The sequence below is a fragment of the Peromyscus californicus genome, unplaced genomic scaffold, assembly GCF_007827085.1.
Source record: "Peromyscus californicus insignis strain IS unplaced genomic scaffold, ASM782708v3 Scaffold_7__1_contigs__length_154581171, whole genome shotgun sequence".
Classification (NCBI taxonomy): domain Eukaryota; kingdom Metazoa; phylum Chordata; class Mammalia; order Rodentia; family Cricetidae; genus Peromyscus; species Peromyscus californicus.
In genome coordinates this window covers 36,622,696-36,637,590 of record NW_026294595.1, presented here as the reverse complement: position 1 = coordinate 36,637,590, position 14,895 = coordinate 36,622,696, and the positions used below count along the sequence as shown (strand labels likewise).

Here is a 14,895-nt window from a genome sequence, read left to right as displayed (position 1 = left end):
TGCCTTCACAGCAGCTGTGATTTAGAGCCCGGGGTCTGGAAAGGGCAGGCATAGGCATGTTCAGAGCAGCGAGCGACACAGAGGCACAGACTTGGGTCTGCCATGGTTAAGCATGTTGTAAATGGAAAAGCACTTGGTAATTCGGCAAGTGTCTTCAAGAGCCCAGAGCAGAACTCCTGATGACATCACTAGTTGCCTTTCTAGTACTGTTAAAACTAGCAAAGGTTTTAATTTTTTTAATAAGGAAAATAAGGCACACTCCGAGCAAATTAAGTTTATCGAAGCAAGCAAAGATAAAGGGTGCATGCTCAAGAGGCAGTCTTTCAAACGAAGCAGGCTGCTGCAGAGCCAGAGCCGCTGCGCTTCGGATTGTGTGCGTGCTCCCTTCCGCAGAGAGCCTGGTATTCGAAATGTAGCATCTGCAATCTTCTGAGCTATTAATTGCCATGGTAACAATACTTGATTAGTAAATAGTCCTGTGAAATCACAATTTCAAAGACAACAGTACAACTCAGACTCCTCCCCCAGCAGTAGTTAAGCTGCCATCAGCTTTAATTGATTTCTTTTTAATAAATAGGTATTTTCCCTTCCTCCCCCTCCCCGCCCCCCCTTTTATTTTGAGGGAAAAGTACTTTTTGTTTTTCAGTAGCTCATGACTTGTTCTGGAGTAGTTTTAATTTGCTAAATATTTGAGAATAGACCAATTACCTTTTGGGCTGGCAACTTTAAAATATTTTTATACACATCTTTCTGAATAGGATATAAAAGTACTAACACTATAATACTATTTTTGGTCTTAAAAATAATTACACTTGAGGAAAATTACAAGTTAGTCAACAATTCACTCAAACTCCTTTTCATGAAAACGTAAATGGACTGGATAGCTATTCGTGAGTTTGAGTTTAGAAATGGGCTGGTCTAGAGGATATATGCAGCTCCCGCAAAGCTACATTGGACGCTCGGTTCCGATGCATAAGGGACTCTTGTAGAGCAGGAGGGGACAGGGGCAAAGGGAAGGGCACCTGGGGCGGCCAGAAGCGGTCACTGGATCCAGCCTCTTTTTTATTCGTGGCCATCCCATCGCTATATTAGCTTGGCTTGTTGAAAATAAGCAGAAAAGGCAACCATCCTGGAAGTAGTCGAGAAGGGACAGGGGTATGGTTTGCTGCTGGGGGACCGTCTCAGTCTAAGCAGAGGCCAGTTTCCAGGATACTGGCTGAGCGCGCAGAAATGTGCTTCCTCCGGGTACTGCATCACACACCCCGCTGGGTCTTACCAGGGTACAGGCCTTTGTGTGTGGTGTCCCCTTGGCTATTGTAATACTGCATAGGTGGCTGGGTCCTATCGTATTCAGAGCGAGGGTCTCTGATTCCTAACAGTGCTGGTGAGGAAGAGGTGCTGCCAACTGAAGGGAGAGGCAAAGGAAGGAAGGAAGGGGGAAAGAGAGAAAGAAGTCAGACCGTCAGCTCCGGAAACCAAGTGCTCATTAGCATGCCACAGTCAAATCAGCTCTCAGAGCCGCTGAGGGTGAAGAGCAGCCAGACCCTGAGGACCACGAACACACCCTACATTCCCACACCAGCAAGGGTGACATCTGGGCACACCCCTGAGCTGCAGCCAGCAGCCAGCTGTAGAGGCCCAGAGTAGAGGGTGGCAGGCAGCAGTGTGACTCAGAGACTTGACCTACCCTTGGAAACCGAACGGAGTTAAGAGCCATGCAAGAGTTACATCTGCCTGATGATAACAGTTTAGGTGCTCATAAACTCCTATCAGCATTTATATACAGATATTTGGAACAGGTTTTATAGTCTATTGTGATTTTTGATCATTCAAAATATATCTGTCTGTGTCCAGAAGTGGCCAGCCTATAACATTTATAGTTCTCTTTATGGTGATCTAATGTCAGGAGATCATGTGACCCCTAGCCCAGATGACTTCTGATCCTAGCCTAGGCCACACATCTGATAATGACTAGCCATAAACTGAAAGGGTCCCCTTTTGGACATTTTTTTTTTTTTTTGGCCAGGTAGGAAGAATGAGGTGAGCATGCGCAGCCAGCCCTCTGGGCTACTTCTAGCAGGACAGGAGAGCCCAGCTTCCCTTTGGGATGACAGTACCAAGGCAGCGGCATGCCCGGAAGCAGATCCCTCCCCAGTGCTGAAGGACGATGATCAACCCTCAGACAGCTGACAGACAGGAGCGGCATACATTTTCCCTCTGAACAGAGTCCGGGGGCCACCGAGGGACTGGGGTGGGGGGCCACTAGTACTTCCGCTTGCATGTTTAGGAGGTCTGTCCACCTGGCGGAGCTATGTGCTCACCTGTTTAAAATGATTCTGAGCTTGCACACAAGCCCCCCTGTCTGGCAGCCAACTCTGCTGGCTTCCCTGACATCCCTATTCCTAAGTCCTCAGACACACTGAGCATTTTTTATAAGAAAACAGCATGAGGGTTTATTGGGGTGTCCAAAACAGACAAAGTTCTTGTTTAATGAAACAGCTCATAATTTTAAAGCAAGGCATATCTATCACACACAGTAGGAATAGATAATGTTTAAAACAAAACACAAAGCACCAAACCAAACAACAACAAACTCCCAGCACAACCACAGACATTCAATTATGTGGCTAGAGCCCCTGGGCATGGATATTAGTCTTTTTGTCCACATTTGTCCACATGAGCAATAGGACTGTCAGAAGCCATACAGCTGACTACAACAGATAATACATGTGCAGGAATGTGTGATTTAAAGCCGAATCAAGGTAAGAAGCATCATTTTTCCTGTTTCATTCAGTAAGAATTAAATCCACAGCCCTGGCTTGACTTGGCAGTCACAAGGTTCCTTTACATGTCATTTAGTGTGAAGCTCCAAGCATTCATTCCATTAAGCTCAACTCTGCCAACGGGTGGGCGGCACTGTGGCCAAGACCTTGGCTTAAAGTCCAAGGGACTTTCTAGAAAGCCACATTGCGAGGTGGGTGTGGGTGGGTGTGGGTCTGCAAAGCAGCCAGCGACATGCCGTGGCAAAGCTAGGAGCCTGTTCCTGAGATGTTTCACCAAAAACTCCGGTGAAGCAGCATCCAGGTGTGGGCATAGGCCGTGGGCTTTTTTTTTTTTTTTAATGCACTGCAGCTGATGTAAGCTGAATTCTCTTTATAAACGGAAGTAAGTGGCTATTAACAGTGCTGACGTGACAGGCTGAGTCAGCTCGTGCTCAGACCTCTTTCTCTCAGAACAATGCTCTGTCACACAAATGCCCACTGACCTGACTGAATGATGGGTGACATCTGTTGGTTGGTGGTGGACAGAGAAGGGTGTGATTTGAATCGGTCTCGCTCTAGCGTGGACACAGGTGTAATAAAATGGTTCTGATTCCACCCATCCTGCAGAGTTTAAAGAGAAAATGAACAGCAGCACGTCATTGCAGTAATTTTAGAAATGTGTGCTATGAGGGATGCTCATGGCGGCACCACTGTTCTCGGAGGTTTACCTTTTTGTAAATGCTCCGGAGGTCCCGATACTGCCATAATGTATTTAAGACCTGGGCTGCCGCCTTCACCACTTTCAGAGAGGACCTAGGGAGAGATGGTGGTTATGTGAGGATGGGTAGCATGGCCACTCACTCTGACACTCAGGCTGTACACCAGCAGCCACAGGAGCAGGACGCAGTGTGTGCAGACAGTGGAATCCCGAGAAAGGCGAGGGTGCCTTCTTACCTTTGCAGCACAGGGGGATCCCTTGAAAGCTGTTACTCACACCTCCAATTCCTCTCATCCTCTTAAACTCACAGCCTCCATATTATTGCCTCCAATGGTCAGGCCTCAACCTCACCCTCCCTGAATAAGTAGGGGCCTGATTCTTGCCTACCTTTCCTTCCACTTGGCCTCCGAGTCACTGCACGCTCCTGGAGACCCATGTTCTGGCTACTCCTTTCTGGGGTCCTCACCTCCCTGAGACCCGTCAATCTTTACTTCCATAAATAAGTCATTTAGATGCTGCTGACTCCCAAGTGTCATTTTGCAGCCTGAGTGTAGGCCCTGCACACCCAGCCTGCAGCTCTCCCACTGACCACACACTCACTGGATGTCTAATTCTCTCCCCAAGCATCCAAGTCCAGAGCAAATTCGTGGTGGTCCTCCTGCAGGCTTCCCTGCCTTGGTATGACCTCTGTGACAAAAACTTGGGAGTCAGTCACAGTACTACCCTTTCTTGCCACTTACTTATCCATCAGTAAATCCTGTTGTCTTTCAACCCCGCCAGAGATGCTGCCCTCTTCACCACTGGTCTTTAGTTTTTAGTCTGTGCGTGGGGGGAATGAGGTCATGCTGCTCTTTCCACAAGGCAACAGACGGCGTCCTTCCCCTGCTCACTGTGCCCCAGTGGCTCTGATTTCATTCAGAGGCTGACACAACTGACCCACAGGACAGGGATTGCTTCTTGGTCCTATTGCTCTTTGACTCTCCCCGTTTCTCTCACACTGGCTCTGGCTCATCACACTGGATTCTGCTGTTCTTCTCCCCTGACACAGCTTTCTTGAAGCCTCTCAGAAGCCTGCCCACAGGCTTCTGCCCCAGACAGCGGCCCTGCCCACCCTCTCCCTCCCTTCTCTAGGTCTATTCCCCACTGTCACCATGAGGCCTTCCCTGGTTTTGTCGTTTGCCCCTGTAGGCACCAACTACCGAGCTCTGCTGCTGTGACTCACTGGGCACCTCGTCTGCCTTGGCCCTGGGATGCTATTCTGTGATGTGCTCACTGCTGTAAGCCTGGGATCGAGAACAGCACCCCGACATGCAAATAGGTGACAAATACAGGGAAGAACCATGAGGAAGTGAAGTGCAGGGACACCAGCCACAACCTGATTTGGTTCAAGACTTTCTTCTTTCAAAAAGGACTTATTTATGTGTATGAGTGTTTTGCATGTATGTATGTGTACCATGTACATGTCTGGTTCCTCAGAGCCCAGAAGAGGGTGCTGGAGACCAAACCCAGGACCTCTACAAGAGCAGAGAGTGCTCTTAACTGAGACATCTCTGCAGCCCTGCCTGGTCCTAGACATTCTGCATCTTTGGCTTTCAACAGGAGGTTAGACTTACATACATATTTATGTGTATATTACACACACGGACCAACGCACACATTCATGCACACCTTGTCACTGGCTCAGCATCTCTACAAGGTGAAATTTCAAGAGTGCATAAGGTGATCATATGACCGTGTGTGTGTGTGTGTGTGTGTGTGTGTGTGTGTGTGTGTGTAGGCTGCAGAGGGAGCCAGAGGAATGGGATCTTAACTGCCTGAAAAGTTTCATTTTCTTAAAAGGAAAGGCAGGGTGTAGTGGCTTACTCTTGTAATCCTAGAACTCAGAAGACTAAGGCAGGAGGATTGCTATGAGTTTGAGACCAGCCTGGAACCATAGTGAGTTCAAGGCCAGCCTGGGTTACAGGGTGGAGCCTTATTTGAAAGTAAAAAATATCACAACAAACAAACAAACATATCATATGCATTTGTTACTAATGAAATTTTAAAAAATGCAAGAAATAAGAAGGCTGAAAGGCAATACTGTTTATGCTGACAGATGTGACTTCTAGTGGGTAAAGCTATGGTTTCCTGCATTATTCCTATATTTTAAGAATTCCTTCAGAGGTATCACCTGAAAGACTAGGTACGCTGTAATGTGAATCCTAGCACTGCCATCCAGCTAATTAATAAAGTGTCCCCCCACCCCACACACTCCTAGGGCCAAGCTTTCTTCTTGTTGTCAAGGATACAACAGCAGATAAAAGGACAAAGCCCCAGCCACTGCGGGAGCAAGGATGCTGGAGGAGGACTCCAATAACACACGAGGGAGTCAGTGCCCGAGAGAATGCAGAGGGGGTGGGGGGAGCGGGAGAGGGGGGAGCGGCTGCCGACCTACTGTCTGGAGAAGGTGCTGGAATTCCCACTTCCATTTGCTGACCTGACACGAAGACTAATTTAGTCACAGCTACAGCCCCATGACAAGAAACCTCTGTTTTCACTGATTCGTTCTGCCCACTTGGGCTGCCTCATCTGTTATTGTCACCCAGGAGCAAAGGCAGGAGTGTGACCAGGCCCGGAGCACACTCGTGCAGAGTGGCGGTTTCCATGCTTTCTGGGCACTCGGCAGCAGAATCCATCTCGCAAGCGAGGATGTAAAAAGACAGTCTTGCAGAGTAGGACTCAGGCTCGACAGAGCTCAAGGTGTGAACGAAATGCTGCCCCTGAGACTGTCCCCGCCCTGGTGCTTTTGGTTCTTCTAGGAGCTGACATGAACAAACATGGCTTTAGAGATGGCTGCAGCCTGGAGATCAGAATCTCTCTGAAGTTCCTATGCACAAGTCCTAACTCTCACTGTGCCAGTGCTGGGAGGTGTCACCAGGAAGAGTCTTCCATGTGAGAGGAGGTCACTCTATAAAACCAGGAAGGGGCTCGCACCAGACATCACTCTATTGATGCCTTGATCCTGGATTTCACAGGTGCCAGAAATTGTGGGAAATAAACTTCTATTGTTCATAAGCTCCCCAGTCCACAACATTTTGTTACAGTAGCCCTGAGTAGACTAAGTCAGAGAGAGAGAGAGAGAGGAGTGAGGTACACTATATAATAAAGGGAATGCCAACCCACGACAAAAAGCACCCCTTCCCACCATCACAGGTCTTAGCCAATGTAGACTGCTTAGCTATTTAGCATGTGAGAAATACAGAAATGAATCCTTGAATTAGGCATGGATCCTCCACAAAGGCCCTCACCACAAGACAGTCCAAGAACTGAGGCACCACACACTTGCCTGTCTCCTCTGCCTTTGGTTATGTTCACAAGCTTCTCTATCCCTCCTGAGTCAGCCAGCGCTTTGGCGTTCTCCATGTTTTTGCTGGTGACCTCATGAAGAGCACAGCAGATCGCTGCCACGGTCTCATCAGACAGTATGCTGGGGCCGTTGCCGCCGGGAAGCCGGTTGACCAGGTCTCTCATGGCGTATTTACCTGCCGGGTGCACAAGAAGAGGGTCAATTTTTCACAGGCACGAGCTCTTTGTTACTGTTGTTGAAAATCCTGATAATCTGAAGATTTTAAAAAATAAAACTTCAAGAGACATGAACAGGGGGAAAAAAACCCAAAACAACAACAACAAAAAGCCCCACAGCAAAGTAGAAAAGCACACATGTGACTTTGAGAGAAAGGTAACATTCACTATCATGTCACTTGAACACATGTCTACTTTACAAACCATTACTGTCACTTGTGGAAAGAAACACATCAATGCTTAGAGTCCCCTGGATGTCATCCCACATTCTACAGAAACGGTTCTACTGAAACATTAGGGCAGGAGTTTTGTTCTTAGTTCCAGTATCAAAATACTTCAATTTCTGAGCAGTGCTTTTCAAAACACTTTGAATCTGGACTAAAGTTGCTAAAAATACTTCACATTAAATCTTCCTGGGGGAGTCTACCAAGTTCCCTGGGAACAGTCACGTACTTTAACAAAGCTGAGGGTTACGTCGGCTGACCTGGTGTCAGCAGTTGACCATACACTAGTTTCTTTAAAAGACACAAGGCAAAAAGTCTTCTAGTGAAATTCCAGGTATATTATCTCCTAGAGGTAACAAGTAATAATAATGAAGTACACGAGGAGAAGATGGAGCTGAGGGAGTCTCAGCCAGGGGAGCAGTCCTTCATAAATACCCAAACAGAGATCATCTCTAGCCTTTTCAATTTCAATTACCAACTGACCAAGTGGGATAAATGCACTACAAACAAAAGAAATTAACCAAGGCAAAAGTAAACATTTTCTTAGGGTCCCCACCATGCTAAGCAGGGTTTTTATCAAAGGCTGTTTCTATGCAGTGGTGGAGGAGGCAGCAGGCAGGTCCTAACTGCACGTCCTGTCATTTCCTGCATATCACAGGCCAAGCACATAGAGCAGAGGCTGTAAGTGAGGACGGCGAGAAGTTAGCACTGGTGATTTCTGAATATTCACAAATGGCCAGGATGTATGAGGTCATGTGATTAGCCACGTTTCTCAGCAGTAGAAACACACTTGTAAGTATTAACCTTATAAGAAATCAGAGTGGCTGGGCGGTGGTGGCGCACGCCTTTAATCCCAGCACTTGGGAGGCAGAGGCAGGTGGATCTTTGTGAGTTCGAGGCCAGCCTGGTCTACGGAGCGAGATCCAGGAAAGGAACAAAGCTACACAGAGAAACCGTGTCTCAAAAAACCAAAAAAAAAAAAAAAAAAAGAAATCAGAGTGTAGATGTAACTTCCAAGTCTAGTTGGGACTGCTCTGAAGGAAGTGTGGGAATTGGGCAGGGCTGAGCCATAGACTTCCTCTCTGTGGGGCTGATCTGCTTTCAAGGAAAGGACACAGTCATCTGGACAGTTATAATTTAAAATGGTATTTCTGCCAGGCAAGCTGTGAAGGGCTTTACCTGTAAGTCACTGTACCCCGTTCAGTTTTCGATTACGCCTTTTTTGGTGGGACTAGGCTTGAACCTAGGACCTGTATACACTATGCAAGCAGTCTACCATGAAGCTCTACAGCAGCCCTCTTTTTACGTTGAGACGGTTTCACTACTGCAGACTGACTTGAACTTACTCTGTAGGCCAGGCTGGCTTTGAACTCATCATCTCTCTGCTTCAGCCTCCCAAGTGGCTGTGATTACTGGCTTGCCCCACCAGGCCAGGATCACAGCTAATCTTTTTTTGTTGTTGCTGTTGCTGTTTTTTGAGACAGGGTGTCTCTCTGTAGCCCTGGAACTCACTCTGGAGACCAGGATGGCCTTGAACTTGCAGATCTGCCTGCCTCTGCCTTCTTTTTTTTGGTTTTTCGAGACAGGGTTTCTCTGTGTAGCTTTGCGCCTTTCCTGGAACTCACTTGGTAGTCCAGGCTGGCCTCGAACTCACAGAGATCCGCCTGGCTCTGCCTCCCGAGTGCTGGGATTAAAGGCGTGCGCCACCACCATTCAGCAATCACAGTTAATCTTAAGCTAAATATTATTCTCATTCTTTCTCATTTTCTCTTACTCCATCCCCGACCCTCCTTCCCTATTATAGCTTGTGTATTTTAATATAAACTGGGTCTAAGGTCACAAGAATCCATAAAAAAACAAATAAAAATCCCCCCTCCCCATGGTACCAGCCATGGGGCTGGCATGGAACTTGAGTCCATGTAGGGTACTGTCCTTTTTCTTACTTTCTCCAACAGTGACCCCGCAGGTATGCCAATTTCCTTTCAGACACTGGCAGAGAGGAAGCTGTGACCACCTAGAAGCGGGAACTGAGTAGCAGTAGGGTTCATAGGCCACTCTGGGCTATGAGGTTAATGAGCTGCAGGTTCAGAAGGGAGGGTCCAGTCCATGGAGTTCCCTTCTTTTTTTCCTGTTACCCCTCAAACTGTTTGGGGCAGAGCAGTGCTTAGAGACCAGCAAGCTGCCTGGTGTTCAAAGCCGATGAATCTCATTCTTGGCTCTCTCTATGTGCTGATGTACCCTCTGAGAGCCAAGAGCAAAGGCCTCCGAAACTACTGTGTCCTAGTGCCTAGTCCTTACTTCACCTCCATCCTGACCCTGCCTTGGGATGGGATGACAGTGGTTTGTCTGGGGATGAGCATTCAAATAGACTTGGGAGGGAAAGCTACATAGTATCCACACTGTTTCTTATTAGAAGATGCTAGTGTTGGTGAATTAGTAGATATCAGCACCAACACTGGAGAAGGAAATTAATTTTTTTCTTGTTCTTGCTGCTCAGGATATAACTTCTCTTAGGGACTAGAGACACCAAATTCATCAAGCAGTGCTGTTATGTACACCTGAAATCGCTGGAGATCGCTGGCTTTTCTCGAAATTTCCCTTCTCAGACCAATGTTTAATCAATGAGCCTGCCTCTTGCTGAGAAAGAATAGCTGAAGAGCAGGGCATCCAAATATGCCAGGAATGGAGGCGGTGGCTCAGGTGTAGAGTTCTGTAACTACCATGGCTCTTTCCTTTGCAGTACTGAGGTGGACCGGCCGCCATGGCTCTTTCCTTTGCAGTACTGTGGTGGACCGGCCGCCACTTTTATGACCCAGGTACTCTTGAGTAGGGAGAAGTGAGAAATATTAGCTAGAAAGAGAGACCTACACAATGAGAGGAAAGACAGAAACACAGGATAGCCTCGGGAGGGCCTGGGTCTCAACCCACCAGCCCTGAACTTTATTCCAAAGGGCTTTTTATCACAATGCCAAGGGGAGGAGCAAAGACCTCCCCCTTGCGAGATACAGCCATGTGTCGACCCTTCCAAACACCTGCACTCAGGCCCGTGGTCCAATCATCCTCTTTATGCAGACCTGCTGGGCAAAGGCACCAGGAAACCCAGATGGGCTCTAACACAGCGTACATACCTATGAGCTCCTTGTTTCGAACATCCAACGCCATATTCCTCAAGGCGGTGGCCACAGAAGAGACAACTCTGTCATTATCCATCCTCAGCAGCTCAACAAGGATGGGGAGCCCTTTTTCTTTGCGGACAGCTGCCCGGATGTATGCTGCGAACTGGTGGACAGAATAAGGCGTTAGTGAATAAAACGTGGAGATCCAGTCTCACAGGCTACTGCAATCTGAAAAGATAAACTAATAAATGTTTTCTCTCCAGTGGAGATTAAATCAGTGCCACGGTTTGGGAGAGAGACAGGCTAGGATGACTGATTTAAAAAGAAATCCCCCAAAGCCTGAAGATCTCAAGCCACCATCTGTCAGATTTCTGTGCAGGACAGAGAACGCAGCGGTATTACTTCCCTTCTCAGATTAAGGAAACAGCCCATTTTCTTTGCTGTTGGTCCCACACCAGGTCCAGAGGCCAGAAGTAGGATGGCAAAGGCATCCCCCCAGCATCCCTTAGAGAGGAGCCTGGCTCTGCTGAGCTAACTTATTTTTAGTACATGCTCCAACAATATTGGGAGTTTGGTAGCCAGTCAAAAAGATTGCTGGGAAACTTTCTGTACTTAGGAGCAAGGGAATTCTCCACAGACACCAGGCACCATAATTCATATCCACAGCAAAAGCAGGTTTACGTGCAAAAGGCATTCTCATTCAACATTAACTGGCTACTTTTTGTGCACCCTGTGAACTGGAGAGCAATAGTAAGCTAACTTAGAAACAACAACAAAGTAATGTTAGAAAACAGACCAGGAAAATTCAAAGAAGTTGCTCAAGCCTTATCTACTGTTTTCCTACTGTGGTCAAAGCATGAAGACAGATCCATTAGCTCTCTGCAATTACTGTTAATGTAAAATATATGACTGACTGCCCAACTTCTTGAATTCTAACAGAGCAGATTATCTTAATAATATACATAACAGGAAAAGATGCCTTTCAAAGATCCAATTAGCATTCACTGTATTAAATGCTAATTTTTATTTGCCAAATCAAATGAAATCCTCAGGGAGGAAACACAGTATATGGCTCACTACTGCAGAGAGCACTAGGTAGTGTGATCAGCTTCCTGAAACCGCAGGCGCCACTGCTTCCTGTTTCCACTGAAGACTGCCTAGCCCGGACAGCGGGCCCTTCCCAAAACATCAGTTCCTTGCTTGTATATGAAGGCAGGGCTAACACGCTAACACACACACTCTCTCTCTCACTCTCACTCTCTCTGTCTTTCCCAAAACATTGGTTCCTTGCTTATATATGAAGGCATGGCTAACACTCTCTCTCTCTCTCTCTCTCTCTCTCTCTCTCTCTCTCTCTCTCTCTCTCTCCCTCCCTCCCTCTCTCTCTCTCTCTCTCTCTCTCTCTCTCTCTCTCTCTCTCTCTCTCTCTCTCTCACACACACACACACACACACACAACATGTATAAGAACTATGTATTTCTTAACTTTTAATTATGTGCACGTGTATGTGAGTGCCCAAAAAGGCCAGAGGGCATCAGCCTCCCTGAGCTGGAGTTAAAGGCAGCTGTGAGCTGCCTGATGGAGTGCTGGGAACCAGACTCCTGTTGTCCTCAACAGGCTTTCTTAACTGTGGAGGTGTCTCTCTAGACACCCAAGGGTCTGAGATTTTGAGTGACTACTTTTTGATACTGAAAACCATTTAAATATAATGTTTGTATTTTAAATAAGCTTGCCATGTGCCTTTACTTACTGAACGATCCCAGAAATTAAATTCTACAAAACTCAGTCACGTGTGTTTTAATTCTTATAACTTTAACCACCAAGTCATTCTTTGGCTGTATAAGAATCTTCTATGCCAGGAGCTGCCCTTCGTCTTTGTCTTTATGATTTTGCTCAGTACCCCAGCACCTGATAAGGTGAGTACAGATGAAGATGCTCAGGGGCGGGATCCTTCACCTCGGCTCTTAGGAACTGGGGTTCCCAAGTCAACCCTTAGCACTAAGCTATTAGCACTTTAGGAACAGGTAATAAACCACAGGGGCCGAGATAACAGCAGACTACGCGTGTCTGTAGAGACTCCGTGTCAGTCACCTGATGAATGAAATATCCACACCCATGTCTACTGACAGAGTTCAGTCGTGGGCAAGAGCCCCAAAGAGCCTCATTTTGGGTGCGGTGGGACGAGGAGCCAAAACAAGCGTTAAAACCCCCTGTCCCCATGCACTTGCCAGAAAGTTTCACACAGGACTGTCTGGGAAGATGAGAGATGACATCTAAAATTTTAAGAAATTGTGGTAACAATAGGAAACCAGGTCCATGTTCACAAGGTTGCACGTGTGTAAGGAGACACACTTCCTAGGCTCTGGAGGGGTCTGAGAGAAGTGACGTGCTCACACCCGCACTGCCTGACCTCAGCTGGAATCAGGTCCCCATCTTCTCTCCCTGTGATGTGTGAAGCACTGGATCCCACAAGGAACCCCAGCCTCTACTTTTCCTTGACCTCACCCCCTGCAAAGGCGCAGAAGTGACCCCACAGTGTCCAGCTTATTTTGTCACATATCTGCTTCACAGCTCAGTGCTCCCTGTCGGTGGCCAGGTCCCCGTCCTGAAGCTGGGCATTCAGCTCTGGACAGGATGGCCAGCTCCGAGGCGGCCACTCCTTGTCCTGGCTGCTTTACCAGGGCAGTCTGCAGTCTGATCCCACACTGTCCTTTCCTCACAGAAGCCCTTCAATCTCTCTAGCACCTCCTCCTCTCCACCCCACCTCAGACCCTGCTGCCTTAGTCTGTTCATGCTGCAGGAAGCCTTCAATTCCATTCTCCCCTCTTCCCAGCTCCTCCCCAGGCCACCCTGCAAGTCTTTCAGGGTCACACAGGATGGATCCTGTGGACACTATCTGTTTGTGAATCAGTCTCAGAGTCTCAGGGAAGGGACGCTATCATATTCCTTTTAGGATGCCCAGAGTGACTTCCTGTCTCCTCTCCACACCTTCTGAAGGCCCTTTTATGGACAAACTCTAATCAAGTGTGTCCCTCCCACATGGACAGAAACCAATGTGGACAAGGAGGAAACATCCCACCTTCCAGTTGCCGGCAGAGAGGTTCTGGAGAGATCCAGCAGAGCCTTCCAAGGTGGCTGGGTTGGAACTTTCTGCTAACAGAGTCAGATAGGGTTTCACCACTGACGGGTGCCACAGCATCTCCACTCCTTTGGGGGACTTGGACAGTCCAGGGATAGGCCCGACTCCATCCCACTGAAAGACAGATGGTACACACGCAGTGAAAAGGAAGTGAACAAGATCCCTGACTGCTGGAAAGATTCATTTTGCTGGGCTCAACTAAGCAGCAACCATCTTTTCTGCCAACTATATGACTCCTCACTCTCCAATAGATAAAACGGTAGAGAAATAAAATGCTAACTTGATCCTCTTGTGGAGTTCTCTTTTTCTTTTTCTTCTTCTTGCCCCAGCAGCTTGGTTCTGAGTCCTTGCTGGGAGACTCTTTTCCTAGTAAGTCCTCCAGTTCATTGAGTCCGAGCAGCCGGGCCTGCGGGACTTCCAGCTCCAGCCGATATGACAGGTTCCTCAGGGTGCACACACAGTTCTCCACTGTCTGAAAGCCAACACAGTGGGTAATTAAACACATCACCCCAAACACTCTGGCACTGTATATACCGCCAGGAAGCAGCGCTGTGTTTATGTGAACGTGACACGATCGAAGGGAAGAAGTGGGGGGACTCTACAGTTTTGTGGGTCAGGGCGCAGCTGTAAACCGAAGATCTGCCTTTATGCTGACCAAGATGCATCAGGCCTGTTCAGGGCCACATGGCACTCATGATGCCATGGTCACACTCTGGCCCCTGTGCAGACCCTCAGCAGGACAACAGTGCCTCCACCTCTCCGCCTGGGACCAGTCTGGTCACCAGGCCTTATTTCTGCTGCCACCTCAGTTTCTTACCTCCCATCTCTAAGGAATGCACCGATTTCTTCCTGTTGATATTGTGCCTTCTGCACTGGGTTTTTTTTTTTTAACTTTAAATCTTTAATTAGGGGCCAACCGTCACTTCAACTCAGATGTCTAAAGTCAAGGTCAGAGTTGTTGAAGTTGGCCTACCTGGCAAGTTCTCTTTCCCAACTTGCTGTTTCTCTCAATTTCATCCTCAGGTCTTGTTCAAAGAGGCTCAAATAGACACTTGGCTGTTACCTTGCCCCACTCGCCCCTCTTCTCCCTGAGCCTATGGCTCATTATCCTCGTCTCTCTCAGACTCATCTTAGTGACTCAAGATCTACCAACGGTCTCTCCTCACCCAGCCCATCCAAACGCCACACAGCATGCACACCTCAGAACTCCTGACATTCTAGCTCTGTCTTCCACAGCCCCAGGGGCGGAACTTACTAGAGTGTCACAGAGGAAATAGGAGGGCACACAGAAGATTTGGGGTGGGGCTAGGGTATATCTGTGGTGATATGGTGTACCCCAATAAAGCTTGCCAGAGGATCAGAGGACAGAGCCAG

The 14,895-nt window shown here is 47.8% G+C and overlaps 1 protein-coding gene across 16 annotated transcripts in view; it reads right to left on the bottom strand.

Moving 5' to 3' along the window:
* Window positions 1-14,895, bottom strand: part of Pkp4 (plakophilin 4) — a 229,904-nt gene that overhangs the window by 3,035 nt on the left and 211,974 nt on the right. For 12 of the 16 annotated variants that reach the window (XM_052723816.1, XM_052723818.1, XM_052723819.1 and 9 more), the window contains 7 exons: window positions 13,802-13,993; window positions 13,462-13,635; window positions 10,394-10,544; window positions 6,806-7,001; window positions 3,491-3,575; window positions 3,266-3,383; window positions 1,277-1,405 (listed from right to left, as the gene is read on the bottom strand). In XM_052723816.1, the coding sequence (XP_052579776.1) occupies window positions 1,277-1,405; window positions 3,266-3,383; window positions 3,491-3,575; window positions 6,806-7,001; window positions 10,394-10,544; window positions 13,462-13,635; window positions 13,802-13,993 (1,045 nt within the window). The remainder of the gene's footprint in view (window positions 1-1,276; window positions 1,406-3,265; window positions 3,384-3,490; window positions 3,576-6,805; window positions 7,002-10,393; window positions 10,545-13,461; window positions 13,636-13,801; window positions 13,994-14,895) is intronic. The other 4 variants (XM_052723825.1, XM_052723826.1, XM_052723827.1 and 1 more) reach the window with 1 other exon arrangement.